This window comes from Haliaeetus albicilla, chromosome Z (genome assembly GCF_947461875.1).
Source record: "Haliaeetus albicilla chromosome Z, bHalAlb1.1, whole genome shotgun sequence".
NCBI lineage: Eukaryota > Metazoa > Chordata > Aves > Accipitriformes > Accipitridae > Haliaeetus > Haliaeetus albicilla.
Window position 1 is genome coordinate 63,975,675 of NC_091516.1, and position 17,574 is coordinate 63,993,248.

At 43.2% G+C, this 17,574-nt stretch overlaps 2 protein-coding genes across 6 annotated transcripts in view; one reads left to right on the plus strand and one right to left on the minus strand.

Moving 5' to 3' along the window:
- Positions 1-17,574, minus strand: part of DHFR (dihydrofolate reductase) — a 638,672-nt gene that overhangs the window by 3,699 nt on the left and 617,399 nt on the right. Inside the window, exons 2-5 of one of the 3 annotated variants that reach the window (XM_069777680.1) lie at positions 17,021-17,110; positions 16,494-16,543; positions 12,632-12,737; positions 11,597-11,723 (exon numbers count right to left, since the gene is read on the minus strand). In XM_069777680.1, coding sequence (XP_069633781.1) covers positions 11,597-11,723; positions 12,632-12,737; positions 16,494-16,543; positions 17,021-17,106 — 369 coding nt within the window. In that variant the 5' untranslated portion in view covers positions 17,107-17,110. Of the gene's footprint in view, positions 1-11,596; positions 11,724-12,631; positions 12,738-12,900; positions 12,979-16,493; positions 16,544-17,020; positions 17,183-17,574 lie in introns of those variants that run through there. The other 2 variants (XM_069777678.1, XM_069777679.1) reach the window with 2 other exon arrangements.
- Positions 17,276-17,574, plus strand: part of MSH3 (mutS homolog 3) — a 118,296-nt gene continuing 117,997 nt past the window's right edge. Inside the window, exon 1 of one of the 3 annotated variants that reach the window (XM_069776951.1) lies at positions 17,276-17,449. In XM_069776951.1, the coding sequence (XP_069633052.1) occupies positions 17,333-17,449 (117 nt within the window). In that variant the 5' untranslated portion in view covers positions 17,276-17,332. The remainder of the gene's footprint in view (positions 17,450-17,574) is intronic. The other 2 variants (XM_069776950.1, XM_069776949.1) reach the window with 2 other exon arrangements.

Consider the following 17,574-nt stretch of genomic DNA (forward strand, 5'->3'; position numbering starts at 1 on the left):
TATTTTCTACTTGTAGATTGCACACCAAATATGTTATCTAAAACTGAAACTCAGTTACTATTTTATATATTACAGGATTTAAGCAAAGCTGTGAAAATTGAACTCTAAATTCCCTCTTTTGGACTCTGCTCAAGAGCATTTTCTAAAGGGACAATTTCATCTTGTGCCATTTCCACCTGGTAAGTGGTAGCAATACCTATTCCTAGAGCCTGAGGCATCTAACAGAAATTAAGAAAAAATTAGTCCTGTGGGAAGAAAGAAGCAGTATGGCCCAGTCTCAACAAGCAATTTCTGAATAATACCTCTTTGAAACACAAGAAGCTTTAAGTGGTAGGGGAGGCCCACACCTCAAGGTAATTTGTTCTGATGTTTAATTAATATCACTGCTCGTGATTTATAATGTATTTTTAGTCTGCATTAGTTTGCAATTCCAGTGATCAAATTACCTATCAGTTTAACTTCAAAGTTTGATCTCTGGATTATGATAAAGTGATAATATGCACTGAAAGTTATATACCACCACCACCAACAAAGAAAGTTTCCAGGCTACTTGGACGAAAAAAGTTATGAAGACACCTGTTAGGTGAGTTCCTCACTAACAAATTCACACAAACTCAGGAGTTAAAAAAAGACACTTTGTCTCCAGATCAGACTGAAAAGTCACCTCTTCCAGACTTTCTCAGCTTTAAAAAAAAAACATTAAAAGCTATACTGGTGCCTGGTTACAATGCATTTTTGAAAAGCTTACAGCTGTTTCTGCCTTTCCCTTAAATTGGCAATGAGCAATGCTCTTTGTTAAAGGTGATTCACCATGCAGCATGCAATTAGGTACTACTTTGACAAGTACAGGAACCAAGTAATAGCAAATGTAATCCAATAAAATTAATTGGTATCGCTTCTGAGAAGTTAGTTTCTAGAAAAGCTGCTCTATTACCAGAGAATAGCTTAAAATGGAAGGGGTAAGTCACGGCACACCAGCATCCAACAGCACTGAACTGGTGTTCATCCAGATTGTATACAAATACCACATTCTTTCTTTCTTTCTTTAAATAAGGGTGGGAGGTAAGGGGAGAAACATACACTTGCAGAATGACAGAAGAATGACCGGCTTCACAAATAAAAACATAGCAAGTTCTGTAAACAGAGATACTTTTGTAGTAGAAGAATAAATCAACTTCCTATCCAGCTCTATGGGAATTCGGCTTCAGCAAGAACTGTGTACCACCAAGACAGGTCAGGGAAGAGCATATGGCGTGACTGACTACAGATAGGGCAAAGAAAGCTGAACCTAGCACAAAGGGGACTGGAGGGTGACCTCCATTCTAGAAAAACGGTTGCATTAGTTGCGTGAACCAGCCAGCTGTATAACTGTTTGTCCCCAAGTTAATAAAAAAAGTGCAAATGCTTCCTGAGTTAGCCAGACCAGCTCTGGGGGTCTGCGTGTGTACATGGCCCGTGAATCCTGAACAACAAACAAAAAGAACTTGGAGAAGAGCAAAAGGCTTGAGCTGGTTTCAACCCACATATTCCTCCCCAGCAGCTGGGAATGCCCAGTGTCATGACAGTGACCATATTACAGCGACAGGCAAAGAGAAACACATTTGTAAACTGATTTGACTTCATATTTTGGTTGCTCTACTCTGTAATTTTCACTTGTATTGGGATTTCAGTTTCTCATTGAATCACATCACGGGCTGACATCCTGACCTGGCCTTGGCCTGTCCCCATGGCCCTGTCTAGTCACCCCAGAGCTACGTCTGACTCTGGCTACCTTCATGGGGCCTGATCCCACTCTGTGGACCCGCCTCACCACCGTGAGCCCTGGCTGGTGAGGCCCCTGTCATGCCAGTCAGGTTATTGCCCGTAGGTCCCAGCTCCCGTCCCTTTGGCAGCACCTGGTTCTCCATGTTCCCTGACAGTAACTTTAGAAAATTTCAGGTAAGTAAATTTTATATCAAACATGAAACCTTCCACGTGTGGAGTCCCTAAAGGAACCTGTTCAGAGAGGACTGGACTCTGACACCGCCTCTGCAAACTACTGCTATGGACCTGGCAGGATCGGGAAGGAGTTTCATCACAACTCTGGCATTTGCATGAGGATTAAGGTAGCTCCTCACTAACATTCAATTCACTCTTGCCCTGTCCAGCCCTCTCTATCAGCTTCACCACCTGTTTTTGGTACAGAAGACAAGTTAGAGGATGCATAGTGCTGATCTGATAGAAAGTTGACATACTTACTCTGAATTTAATCAAGGAAATATACATTATGCATATTTACTCTAATGAACAGAATAGGGTGAATATGACTTTGTTTTAATGTAACATACACATAATACAAAGGTATAGATGTAAATAATCTTATTTAAACAGAATGTGCAGTAACTAAATATATTTCTAGTGATCAGGCAATACTGTGGGAAGTTAGCACAATATTAAATAGACAAACCACTGCCAGTAAGTAGGAGATCAGTACCACCTTTTTTGGTTTTGCATATTTTGTAAATGTGAGGATAATGTATGTGATGGAAAAGATAGTAAGAGAGGACTTGTTGGAAATACTTGTACCAGGGCAAGAAAAGGAGATTTTTAAAACAAAATGATGATGTCTCTGAGCTCATGCTTCTGTTAATTTGAAAAATCTGCATCCTGACTCCATGGTCATTATGCTCCCCTCACTCCATTGCCATGCTGGGTCTCAAAGTCATTCTTGGTACGATTTTAATTTACTGTGTTTTTCCCTCATAATCCGCTCAGTTATCTTTGGACTGTATTTGTACCTGCACTGGTTTCCCTTGGGAGTTGCATATGTGTTTTTTCTCCACACAGGCTCACCTCCTTGTGTAGCAGCTACTGAACTATTTAAGCTATTATAGCCTGATGCAATAGGGAAAAGCAATGCTGATTTTTGGTTCATGTTAAAGCAAAGACTATTAAAACTGTGGCTGTTGATCTCTCAGAAACACCAGAACCACTCCTCAAGCAGAGATGACTTTCCATAAGACAGGGAGGACAGGAGAGCTGAGGGGTCAGGATCCCTCCTGCTGTACCAGGTATGTCAACTCTATATGTGAAACACAGTCCTTTATTACTCACATGTATCTTAATAACCCTGTGAAAAGATTTTACCATACTCTTGTCTTTTTGCTCGCTTCCAAGAAATCCTCAGCAGGCCTGCCTCTGCAGCATAAAGCAAAAAGGAGATGACCTAAGGATCATCTTCCCCATAATTTCCAGCTGCATTGGACTGAGAGCCATACAAGATTAGATTATGTCTGCACGTGCAGGACCATTACTTTGAATTAGTTTCTGTTTGTAAAACACAAGTTAGAACAGCCCTGAAGCTTTGCAACAAAGAACAGCTGTGTATTACAAGTAGTTTCAGAAGTATTATATGGAAAATTAATCTTTTATAGATCTAATCCCCAAACCACTGTAAACTAGTGGGCATAGCAACCAATTGCTGTAGAAGGGACCAATTATTTCTAGTGATTTAAAGATTCAGAGGTTTTAGGATACACACATACTGCTTCTGCTTTCTCATCTTCTATCAATTACATAAAATAAGTAAACAAGACAAAGTAACTATGTGAGGCACTTATTTTTCAAGTGTCTTTCTAGACAATAACATTGCCAATGTAAACAAAATATGAGAATACTATAAAAGAGAAATTTTAACATAAACAGGCTGTTGATTTGCATTCTTTTTTTCAATGCTTAAAATATATCGGGTCATATAGGCAAGTTGCATTTTGAAGCCACAGGAGTATTAAAAAATATATTTTATACATTAAAAAAATCTCACAGCCGAAGATCTCACAAAGTTCTAGATCTTACCTAGGTAAAAGGACTTGCCTAAGTTGAACTTCAGCTATTAGGAGAGTTGTGGGGATAACCAGGAGAATCAACAGCCCTTCTTTCCCAAGCCACTAAGGCTAAGCCTAGTGAGGGAGGAGACACTGTGGTAGCTCCCACCACCACTTCTCTGCCAGGGACAAAGGCAAGTGCAACAAAATTCTTCTATGACTGTCATCGAAAAGCCTGCCCATTTTGCCCTTTCAGAAACAGACATACTTTAGTCACTAGACTTTTCGCTGTGTTAGTCTTTTAAATCTTTTCCTCTATGATCTCTGCAAGCATCTTTGAAAAAGAACTTAAAAAGCCACAATCTTTCATAGCCGCATGATTTGTGCCTGCAAGTGACTCATGAATTAACCTTTTTTAGTCATTATTTTTTCCCAGAGGAATGTCAAATCAATACATTTGTTCACAAGAACATGCACACAAAAAGCTTGTTTAGGAGTAATAGCAATAATACACCTTCCTTTCTGTATTAAAAATCCTCTGAGTTTATTTTGAAGACTGTAGTGGAAAGGCTGCATTTATCTCTTTCAAGTCTGTGAAAGTATAAAGATGCTAAAGTACAGAAAATTCTTAAACTTGTATAAGAAATTATTAGTTAATCCACTAGACATTGCTAATATTGCAGTTCTGTTTCCTCTGATTTTATTTATAACTAGGTAAGAGCAAGAAGCACTGGCCATCAGAGGCATGACTACAATAGCCACGGATACATTTTTACAAAACATAAATCTCTATGGGAGGACAGTGCTGTCCGCTGTAAATGCTGTGACCCTGCCACTTTTACACAAATGAGGTATTAGGGAATTGGACTACAAGTGCTCAAACCCTTTCTCAAAAAACACCTAGAAGGTCATAAGAATACAGGAAAACTGTCTTCCCATTCCCATCTTTTTGTTCAGACAACTACACAAAGCTACACAACTACACATGGGAAAATTCTCCTGTAAAGAAGGATTCTGCGACATTACAGTAATGAAGTAGGAGAGTTACATTTGCATATATGCCAGGAAGACAGTAACCTTCCTTGGAAACAACTGCTCAGGACCATAAACATGCATAATTGAATACCATCGTGAGCTTGGTGGGAGAGGGAAAGAACATACGGTCAGTGCAACCACAACAACCTTCAGTCTTCACTTTACACAGGATAATCTTACCAGTTTTCAAAAACGTTAATAGGATTAAGCTACACTAATTATTTCGCTTTAAAACAGAACTAACGTAGAAGCCAATGCAGTGCTCAGGCTTTTGCACAGGTTGCTCCAAGAGCAGAATAACGATTCAGGCCTGCAGTGTGACGTCTTCCATGTCAATAGCACCACACAGCTGAGAGAAGCCTGCTTTTTGCAGCACGTTCTTTGAGAGCACTGTTCGAAGGAAGCAACAGCACTGCAACCTACAAGAGTGGAGCATGTGAGCATGGAAAAATGAGCTGTCTGCGTAGCTCACTTTTAAGTGGATCTCAGTCACATCTCAGACTGAATGCAACACTTCAAAAACATGGTAACATATGCATTAGTCTCTATTCTGATGATAGCTTAAAATCATTCCAGTAGGTACGCAGCCCAAACCCACTTTGTCTGATATGCACAGAAGGTAGAAAAATGACTATTATATCTTTTATAGTTTACAGGAAATTCAGACATACTAAAATGTAATCTTTAAAATGTATATTTTAGTATATTAGTATTAGCTAATAAAGTTTTGACAGGCTTGAAAAAAATCACGATAACACTAGTGACTCAAATTGTTCATAATTCTCTCTCTTAAAAAGTCATCCTCATTGTACAGCAAAGATTTGAAGCTTAGCAAATGTGGCATTCATAACCCACTCAGGGCATTCAGAACCCAGTGAAGCTTATACGCTTAGTCAAGAAACTCTATTTAAGAGGGTAATTAATCATCTGCAAGAGACTTGCTGCACTAAATATGAATAGCAACTTCATAATTCAATAATTTTGTGGCATGAAAGGGGGTAGATTACCAAACACAATATGTCAAATACTAATACATAGGAAGACACCTGAGCATGAATATTAGATAAAATTTTCCCTTGGAGATTACTGGAAATTTAATTTTCCAGCTCAAGCCTCTTTGTTGAAGAATTTCCCCAAATGCTATTTATCACCAGCATCTATCTTCTGTTACGGCCAGCCTAGATATTAACTAAACAGCAAAAACAACAACAAAACTTCTTACGAAAGAACTTTTTGTTCTGTTATGAAATTTCAAGTTTCTTCTCCAAATTTAATACACGAATACAATTTTGTACTTCAGCAATGTGACCTTGACTGTCATTGTTTGCTTCTGTGAGGAAGCAACAAGCTGAGTAGGAACATACAAATTAGAAGAGACAATTTTAAATGTTCGAGATGCTGTAGCAAAAACTGTTTTATCAAGATGAAAACCTGTTTGACATATAGCCTGTTCTGGTGTTACTAAAGAGGCCTTGGTTATGAGGACCTGAGTCATAAATGTTTCAATTCTTTTCTTGTCTTTTTTTTTTTTTTTTAAGTTTCGTTGCTAGTTGTTTGGGTTTTTTTTTAATTTTTTTTCATTGGTAGGTTCACTGTAGGGATTTGTGCTCAGTTATTTTGACAAAAGACGACTTGCATTAAACACTCTACAAACAACATACCTTAAGAACATAAGACCATACCACCCACATAAGTAAATCTACACCTTTTTTTTGTTTTTTTAAAGTCCCTGTTTAATATTTGGGAATGTGCTGGACTTACAGTTCCTTTTCCTAGTAAAATCTGAATGTCATTTTTAATCAGTTTAAAACACACAGTTTAAATCCTGTTAAAAGAGACTCATATAATTTATACTGACCGGATGCCCTTAGGATCTCCACATAGCACTATTTTTCAGTCAAAGCCAGGACCTGAACCTCTCAATTAAGAGACAACACCTCCACGCAGAGTGCATCTACATTAGTGTCTTAACTCAGAACAGAAACATGGTTTTGAAATAAATCTTCCAATTGTCCCCACTCGCCATGCTTTAGTTGTACTGGGGAGCAATCCTGGTGTGGAAGAACTAAATTTCTTGGGGATGAAACCAAGCCACAGAATCTGTTCCAGGAACGTGTCTGACAAGCTCTAACAGCTAATAGGGACTGAAGGGCCAGAACCAATGAGTGAGTCACCACCACAAGTTTTCCAGCACACAACAAGCACTCACAAGCCAGCAGACGGCTCTCAAAACATCAAGTGCTCACGCAAAATGATGGAGTGCCTCTCATGATGCATAATGGCTTTGTAATTGCTGTGACCTACTGGCCATTGCTGGGCTGCTACGCTCCTCCTTCCTCATCCATACAATCAATAGCAACACCAAGTCCTTCTAGAACTCAGGAGATCCAGCATAGTGCAGAAGATCCAGTAAGCATCACACTGAGATCCAAAGAAATGAAACGTGTAAACCTGTGCTGTGAGAAGTCCAAACGCTTCCATGGAGGTAACAGTACTACCTTGTGGCTGTATCAGATTACAAAGCTGATGAGGTGATCAACATCAAGCCAAATTTAAGAAGATGAAGGCTGCGTGAGGTTTTTGAACCTTCAGTGGACTGTGGGAGCTGTTTTCAACCTTTTCTGCTCTCCCTTCCTAAGACCAATACTCTAATCAGCTCTCCCTGTCCCCACCAAAATGCCTACTATGTCTAGCTGCTCTGCCTTTTCCTGTTGCAGAGGCCAAGGCCCAGAAGAGACCATTTCCCAGAGTATGCTGCTGAACACAGCATGAATGTAACCTACATGAGGACTTGGATGGCCACCCTGTTCAGAGCTCACCTTTTTCCGTTCTTTACACAACTTGAGGCAGCTTATGCCAATACTCCCACCACCCTGGAGAGAACTGTGTCCTTGAGAACCTCGGGGCAGTGGGCAAGATGGCCATAAGCAACAGACAGCTGCACTGTGTCCTTATAAATGTTCAGAGACCATCAGGCTTGCTCCCCTCTCCTCTACAGTCCTAAAACAAAGTGGTTGTAAACTGCATCAGTCCCTTGCCTCCATCCCATTCCTTGCCCCTCTGTTGCTGAGAGCAGCATCCTGTCCTGAAACACCGAGCTGGAGCGCGTGCTGTAGCACCTTTGCCTGCCTCAGTTCTTAGAGGCTGGACAGGGCACAGCAGCCATCTGTACTTGAGACTGAGAGACAGGCTGGACACCCGTGTCCCAAAGAGTGCTCTTCTGCACTCTGGCAGCTGGGCAGATGCTCCACCTCGGCACAACTGTCTGGATGAGGATAAGCCAGGCTTGTATTTCAGCATGGTGTCTGGGCAAGGCAGCATGAGGCAGAGGGGAAGCAGTATTTCACATAAGGCAGGCGTTCAAACATCCTGAATGACCCCATGCAGAAAGAAGGTGCCAGCATCCCTTTCTAGTCTGGGGTTCTTTGGAAACCTCCTGAAACATGTGTGAATCTGCCTCAGTTTGTGGGCCACTCTTGGTAACCCTTCTGGCTTGCTACCCTGGGTCTGGAACCTGGCTGGGATGTGGGTGTTGCCCAGAGCACCCACAAAGGGTGCGGGAAACCAAAGAGAGCAAAGGCCTGGAAGATCATGTGCATGTCCCCTCCTCATACCACCTACCGAAATATGGCTTGGAGGATTGCTTCAGGGAGCTATACCACCTGTGTGTCCTTGCCTTTATGTAAAAGAGCAGCAAGAAGTTCTTATGTGAACACCTTTTCTGTTTGACAGCAGAAATGATGAATAGACTTGTTTTCTTATAAGAAAATGCAAGAAAATACAAATAGCTTGAAGGAACAAAATGGGGTAGCCCTTTCTACAGACAGGGTCTGTGCAGCATGGTGCACGTAGCTTGGAGGCTTGTTCAATGCCACACAATTTGGAGTTCCAAACATCTACAAGGATGTAAAATTACTTACACTGTTCTGTCCTTCCTTGAAGTGTTAGCTCTAGTAAGTAGCATTTTAAATGACACTTTACAGAGTCTGGGTGCTCTTCTTACTGGAATCATAACAAACTAGCTCCTCCTGATACAAAGCAGCTCTCTACTGCACTGTTGTGTGGCTACACTCAGATGCACAAAAGGATTTACTCAGCAGGCATAGTAGTGTTACCTGTAAATGAGTAGGAGGAGCGAGGTACAAGATCAGGAAAACAAAGGGGTTGATGGTGGTTGGGACTATCATCTGCAGGCGACACATGAAAAGGAAAGTATGGTGCTTTCCGGAGTGGCCTGCTATCCTCATCAAGGTCTGTCCTCATAAAGCTCTACCTGGTCTGAAAGATCTGAACTTTGGGTTAAACTCCCCAAAGTGCTAAAAGTGGAAAAGTCAAGTCCTCAGCATTACCTGTTTCAAACCACTCCTGTCGCACTTACCCGCTGAAGTTGTTACAGACACTTTCTCCATCTCAGGCTTGTACTAATAAACACAATCAGTTCTAAACCTTTGAGCCATACAAAGTAGTAAGATCCAAAGAGTGCTTTAAAAGCAAATACCTACAACTACTGAATAAAATTATTCACTTCAATTACCAATTGCTATTTTACTTCCCACACATTTCTACAGGGTATAATGGAAATATTCCTGTAATCCTTTGAGCATCTTTAATACAGGCACTAAAAATATTACCTGCGGTTTTGGTAGAGGTGTTTGGTTTCCATCAAACCCTTTAATTACGATCACAAAACTAGTCTGAATGCAGGAATCTGTATAAAACTGACAGATTTCTCCCTAATGAATTAAAAATTCCTTTGAAAAGTCCCGAGTAGATGTTAAGTCATATTCCCTTATGCTGATCAGCACGAGTGCTGTGTTGCAAAAGTACTCTCGATCAAAACTGCCTGCATATAATCTAAGTATTGGCAAGTAATAGTCTAAAAAATGGCATTGTTTTCTACCAAATATCAGCCAGACAATGGAAAAATAGTTAAATTAGAAGTCTACAACACAGATGCTGCTGGAAGAACAAGCAAAAATAATCACTCTTTGCAGCACTAGCTAAGCATGCGGCCATTGCACGGAAGGGGTAAATGTTGACACTGTGCATCCTGCAGACTTAGAGGCAGAAGCCACATCCAGTCTCCTGCTCATGTTGGGCAGTTATGCCCAAGCTGAAGAGAATCTGCCTCCAGAAACAAACTTGCTATTTATTGCCTGGAAGCAGGCATTTTAATGGCTGAGAGTGAAGGACAGGTTAATTCTATATGATAATACTTGATTATAGACTGAATGCATTTGGACATCAAATATATGGTGGACTTCACCACATGCAAAAGTATTATAAAACATAAATTAAAAAAAAAATAAAATAGAGGAACAACAGTGTTTTACAGGCTATTTGCATATGTATCTTATTTTTCTTACAACCTTAGCAGCATCTAACTATTTTGCTTTTTTTACTGTAAAAGATGCATTCCCTAAGACAGAGAGAAGAGGTTCATGAAAGGCACAAACTGCGAAAGCAAGAAATATCGGAAAATGTATTTTCCCACCCCATATACAATGCATATGATCAGCCCTAATTTGCTACCAGGAACACGATAGCATTTTCACCACACCCCTAAAGTCCAAGTGCCAAAAAAAAGTGGAGTATATTTCCCAGGACACTTGTAACAACTAAAGGACAGCAGAACTGTTTCCTTCACTATATATATAAAAAAAATTTGCTTTACAATTCTTAATTAATTTTTTTTTTTCTTATCCGAAGAAAGAATGCTTACTGCTGTCCTTATTCCATATTCTCCTGACTGATACGAAAGGAACTAGGGTTGATGGCCACAATCTTTTGTGTGGTACTGCTTGACAATAAATACAAATTATATGAGAACTTAACAAAAGAAGACAAAATCAAGAGTTAAAGCGCAGAACCCTGACGGTATAGGGGCTGAAAGGATGACTCTAGGGATGTGGGTGGAGGCATGGGGAGCTGACTAAACTTTACATGTGTATAAACAGAAAATGACAGGGAGGATTTGGGGTAAGGGAGAAAAATGGCTGAGTAAACACTGGGCAACAAGAAGATAGGTTTTACTCCAGACCTTCACATTGTACAGCTAATATCTTAGTCAAGGACAGGAAGACTATTGCATTTGTGGGAAAACAAGACAGTTTACACAGGACTTTGTCTGTGCAAAGATGGTCCCGAGAAGAAAGCAGCACAAGCTGTCTTCTTGCACATGAACGGATACCTGAATACTGAGACACCCTAGACACCAAGGGAAACCTGGAGAGTGGCAACACTACAGATGCCTGGTTGCTGGCTGGGATAACAGAGTGAGTGCTACCTTCTGTTGTATGATTATCTCCTCTTAGTGCTGACACCATCACCTGCCAGCTCTCTCTAAATCCCCTTTTCTTACCTGTATAAAGTGTCATACTCTGGCTAAAAATCCTGGATCATTTTTCCTTTTTTTTTTTTTCACATCCTCTGCAGAGTCAGTCTACTACCTCAGTAAAATAAACATAGCAATATGGGGTTCGGCTGAAAAACCTAGCAATTTAGATATTTAAGAAAAGCTCTCAAAAGCACAATGACTGTATGACACTGGACCATTAGCAAGAGCAACATCTGGTTACTTGGACAGATATTTTAAAGTTGTGAGTTGAAATCTTACTCTCCAAGACTTGTTCTCTTGGAATCGCTAAGTTGCTGGGTCACATGAAGGAAAAGCACTTCCTAAAGTGGAAGTAATAGGAATTTGAACCATCCTCATCCCATCACAGAAAGCAAGTTAGTTATGAGTACTCTAAATGTACCTTGTAAACTGAACTTCCTCCGACGATCCAAACCATATCGACTTTATTTTTTAATTCTGGTGAATCCAAAAGAGCTAAAGCATCATCCAGACTTTTGGAAAGATAATGTGCTCCTTTTGGGGTTTCACTAGAAAAAGCAAAGTTTTATTACTAAATAATTAAAGGATCATTCATCATGATAATCAATACAATCTAGCCACATATTGTGTTTCGCTGAATTCACAAAGAACTATATGTTTCACATTAGTTAATTATTTTGAAATGCCTACTGTTGCTTAACGATGTTAGCATTCGCATCTGACTGCAGGTTTGTTTAATAAATCACAGTTTAATCATAACCGTGACTTAAGAGGCATTATAAATTACAGATCTGAAATTCTGTATCATGTTTTTAAAAAAGCGTAACTGAGAAATATAGATATCTATAAAATTAAATAGTTTTTTACTTGAATTCTAGAACATTAATATTTCATTCAATAAAAACAGTCAAAAAGCCCCTATAGCCCACTCCCCCACATATTCAGCCCAAACCCCACCAACATCCTCCAGAACAATAAACCATTATAAGTGGGCATTTTTGTTTAAGAATATTTGGATGGCCACGGGTGACGCATTCAAGAGCAGAGCTCTGAAAACTGACAGTTCTTCTTTCTTAAATGCTAATAAAAATAAACTTCAAAAGAGGGATTAAGAGCTACCAATCTAACCAGGAACTAGAGAAATACAGTTAAATACATCAGTCAGAAAGACTACTGACAATTGTCAGATGGTTTGTGTGTAGAGCTAGGACTAGTATTTATTATGCAAAGTAATGACAATTATCTTGTGAATTAATCAAAACATAAAATAAAAATAATAATTAAAGAATTAAAGGTAAAGTAGTAATATCACTCAGAACCAATAGCAGAGATGCTTCCTAACCAGATATCAAAAATGTTACATTTAGAATTACTTTATGATGTATTGCTACACATATTTTTAGGTGCAGACCTAAAACTTTTTATTTCTTACAGGCCTATTATTCATCATACATACTTGAGCTCCCTGCTGAGCACTATATTAATTCTGCCTTTTAAAGGACGATTCTTCTCAGGAATGGAGAACCAGGTTTTTTTACCCATTATCAGTGCATTCTGTTTACCTGAGTAAGAGAGAAAACACTTATTTAAAGGGTACTTTTGCTCTGTCCCAAATTTGTTTTGGTTATTTAGTGACACTATTGGACTTCCCCTCACCCTTCCAAACTCCATTTTGGCAGTTAACAGAAGTATAAGCTTAGGCCTCAAATCTCAAATTAGTCACACCTGTAGAAGAACACGTTTGTGGCCTCAAAGCCCTGTCAGGCAGTTGACACCAAAGTAGTCTCATGCACACCTATAAACCTACAATTGAAAGAAAATCAAAAAAGGCATGTCACTGCCCATTACATGCATTGCACAGACATCAGCTCTGCTATAGTTACAGGGCCAAATTAATCTCCATGTGTGAGACCAACTCACACCCTCAAAGGGTTCTCTTAGTGTGAAAAAACATCATTGTTCTCTTTATAAATCCGAGCAGCATACAGTAATTGACTTTGTGTTTGCATGTTCCATCATTCCAGTTACACAATCAGGAATAATTGCCAGCTTTGAGAGTTACTTAAGGTGGGAAGAAAAAAAAAAGCCAGGTGAAAGGACAACTTTTAGGAGCAGAACCAGCCAAATTAAAGCCAAAGCAGAAGTGCAGCAGGTGTTCAATCATATTCTAGAATTCACCCGTAAGTATCATTTCTGACCAAAGCCAAACATTCATAACCTGATTATTTCTTATATATACCCTGCTAAGAAGAGGTTTCTCTTTATGAGCAAATAGAGTTGTCAGAGAAATAAACACACAAAGGTAGCAGGAAATTTTTTACAATGTTACATAGCAGGAGAGATTTTACAGAAAAGAAAGTAGTATTTGTTCACAGTTATCCTCCCTGCTTCTTGATCTAAGAGAGGCTGGATCTACTAGATCACACCAGAGAACTGATGCTCCAGTTGTTTATTAGCAGTGTCTAAAGACCCTTCTCCTGCAGGTAAGCTTCATGAGCAAGTTTCCAACAGACATACTGCAACGTCAGTTTAGGTACGTTAGCACAGACCACTGGCACCACTGCTGATGGAAATGCACATTCTGAAAAAATGTATGTATTTTCTTACTAAAGATTCAGAGAAATGCACATTCTGAAAAAATATATGTATTTTCTTACTCAAGACTCACATTGGGATGCCTACAGGGTCAGAACAAAGATTTGTCTAAAGCAATTCACAGCACTGGACAGTGCAGGTATGCAAGCAGACTAAAAGCAAGATCAGGTGATGCTTCTCCATGGTATTCTTCCCTCTTTCAAAAATCAGTGACTCTCTGACTTTTTTGAGCCAATGGTGATATCCCTGCTGTGAACATTTACGGCAGCATAATCCATTAAGAGGTCTGGTTATGAAGCAACTTAACTGCCTAGCATCTAAGGTCATAGCTTATCAAAAGATTGGCAGGCAGGATGGAGCAAAATTTTTCTTTTTCATTGTATTTAAAACATCTTTTTTGATTATGGGTTATTTGTGCCAGGTAAGATGCAACTTGCAGACATATAAAAAGACTTACAATTGTGTTCTGTCTTTTTTGTACATAAGGTTGCAATGAGCTGAATTGGGTCTCCAAAATATAAATAAAATCCTTCACTTAAGACTGCTGCAGAATGAAATGAGACATTCCTTGTGGAATATGGAACAGACCTTCAAATCAGATTATGGAATAGGTCACATGTTAGGCTGCCCAGAAGTTTTAGCAAACAACTGAGTTTTGCTAGACAGTGGTTTTAACAGGAGCATAGAAAAAAACTACAGGAAAGAGAGTGACCACGTTGCAAATACAGAAGCAGCAAAAACCTGAGGAAAAACCTGTTGTCTCTCACAGCTCTGATTCCACTAGATGCAGTGAGCTAGCTGCGTGGCTCAGGGAGGTCCTATTCCTCCTTTCAGCTCCTACCATGCATCTTGTACTGGCAGCACCTGCAGACCCCCAGTAGTCTAGTCTACAGCACTCTTGTGCTGATTTTCACAAATTTTTTCACCCCACGGCAACTGGTTTTGTCTCACCAAATCAACAGAGTCTAAAATATTACTCTGCTGCAAAAGTCTAGCTGGGTCTGAACATTATTGCTGCGTATTACCAGTACAGTTGCATATTACAGTGCACAGATATACTGCATAGGCTTGCAGTACTGTTGCTGTATATTACCAGAACGGTTAGGGTTTTCTGGTGTATTGGGATGGCTCAGCACTCAGAAAATCAAGCAAAATTACTGTCCAAAGGGTCAGAGGGGTGGAACAAAAGGCCAAGGCTGAGCTACAGCAAATGAGTTAGATAAGCTAATACAGCCTGAAAAAAACCTCTGCTAATTAATCAGCATATAAAAACCTTGCCATTTTAAACTTGTTCAGGGTTGGAGTTTGTTTTGGGTTTGTGTGGAGGGCTTTTGGTAGCGGGGGAGGGGGCCGCAGGGCCGGCTCCTGTGAGAAGCTGCCAGAAGCTTCCCCGGCTCCGAGTGGGACCCGCCGCTGGCCAAGGCCGAGCCCGTCAGCGATGGCGGGAGCCCTCTGGGAGAACAGGTTGAAGAAGGGGAACCTGCAGCGGGGGAGGAGAGCGGGATGCGAGAGAAAGCCCTGTGCAGGCAGCAAGGTCAGTGAGGAAGGAGGGGAGGAGGTGGATGCCCCCGCAGCCCGTGGTGAGGCGGCAGGCTGTCCCCCCCCAGCCCACGGAGGGGAGCGGGGCAGCAGATGCCCATGTGCAGCCCAGGGAGGACCCCACGCCGGAGCAGGGGGATGCCCGAAGGAGGCTGTGACCCCATGGGAAGCCCATGCTGGAGCAGGCTCCTGGCAGGACCTGCAGACCCGTGGAAAGAGGAGCCCACGCTGGAGCAGGTTTGCTGGCAGGACTTGTGACCCTGCGGGGGACCCACGCTGGAGCAGTCTGTGCCTGAAGGACTGCACGCCATGGAAAGGACCCACACTGGAGCAGTTCATTAAGAACTGCAGCCCATGGGAAGGACCCATGTTGGAGAAGTTTGTGGAGGACTGTCTCCTGTGGGAGGGAGCCCACACTGGAGCAGGGATGAGTGACAAGTCCTCCCTCTGAGGAGGAAGGAGCGGCAGAGACGACGTGTGGCGAGCCGCCCCCAGCCCCCATTCCCTGTCCGCCTCCACTGCTGGGGAGGAGGAAGTAGAGAAAACCGGGAGTGGGGTTGAGCTGGGAAGGAGTGGGGTGAGGGGTGGGGCGGAAGGTGTTTTAAGATTTGGTTTTACGTCTCATTATCCTTGTTTTGATTTGATTGGTAGTAAATTAAATTGATTTTGTTTTTTCCCCCCCAAGTTGAGTCTGGTTTTTGCCCGTGACCATAAGTGGGGAGTGATCCCTCCCTGTCCTTGTCTTGACCCACAGAGCATTTCTTTAGATTTTCTCCTCCTCCCCCCACAGGAGCTGGAGGGAAGGAGTGAGCAAGTGGCTTTGTGGTGCTTTGTTGCCAGCTGGGCTTAAACCATGACAGAGTTGTAGGTAGAGACAGGTAGGTGGAGTTTTCTACACTGTTGGGGCAACTAGACTTTGAAATTCTGTTTATTTCCAAATCATCTGCAGCCCTGAAACATCAGATTCATCTCCAGTTTCTTCACCTAACAGAAGCAATCTGCAGATGACATTTACAAGTGGGTAAAATACTTGTGAGGCGGGGGAGGGCAGGAAGGGGCAAGCTGTTTGCAGAAGCAGGACTTTTAAGTCAGGGAAAAGTGAAATTACCAGCCTTTTCCGTGACTGATACCGCAAATTAATCCTAGTAAGTAGAGGCACCCCTCTGCAACAAGTACAAGGTTACCTTCCACGTGGGATGTGCTAGTCATTCTCTGGAAGTACTTGAACTCATTCCTGGCAAGGGAAGAAAAAGAGCATTACAACGTGGTTTAGGAATAAGGTACGTTTCTCTAATTGGAAAAAAACCCCAAAACGTAACGCAAGTGCCGCCGACACCCGGGAGGACAGGCTGGACTGGGCCCGGTCCGGTGCCGTGCCTGAAGGGAGACCTTTGGCCCCGGCCCTGCTTGCATGAGAGATAACCCACGGCCGGGAGCCTGCCGACGCGCCTCCCCGAGCCCCTCGGGGCTCCCCGGCACGGCCACGGGGCCCGGCAGACATTGCCCCGGCCGCGGCCCCGCCAACCGCCACGGCGGGCACTTTCCCGCCCTGTCGAGCGTCGCCCTCCCCGACTACAACTCCCAGCGCGCACCGCGCGCCTCCAGGCGGCCCGCCGGCGAGGCCCGCGCCGCACTGCACGCTGGGAGCTGTAGTCCGCCCGCGGGCCGGCCGCCCCGGCGGGGAGAAGCCGGCCGGACAGAGCCGCGGTACCTCAGCGGCGGCCAGGGCAGGCTGCCGTCCTTCCCGATGCCCATGTTCTGGCACACGGCCACGATGGAGTTGAGCGAGCGCACCATGACACCCGCAGCCGCCTCTACCGCCACGCCGGACTCCGGAGCGAGTGAGCGCGCAGCGGCGGGGCGGGGCGGGGCGGGGCGGGGCGAGGGGGCGGGGCCGGCGACGGGGCGGCAGCTCCGCGCTCGGGCAGGCGGAGGCGCCTCCGCCGCGGCCCCGCCCCTCGCCCGCCGTCGCATCCGGCGAGGAGGGCGGTGCGGGTGCCCGCGGCCGCGGCCCGCCATCGCCATGCCGCGGGGGCGGCGGCGGCGGGAAGGCGGAGGCGGCGGGGGGCAGCAGCTGGTGCTGAGCAGGTTCTTCGGAGCGGCGGGGAGCGGCGGGGAGCAGGGTGCCGCCCGGCAGACGGTGCGCCCGGGGCGGCGGCGGCGGCGGTTGGGGCTCAGGGCGCCTGAAGGGCGCGGGCCGGGCCCGCGGAGGCCGCGCGGGAGCCCGCGGGCCTGTCTGGTTACCCCGTGTCAGAAAGTCACCTC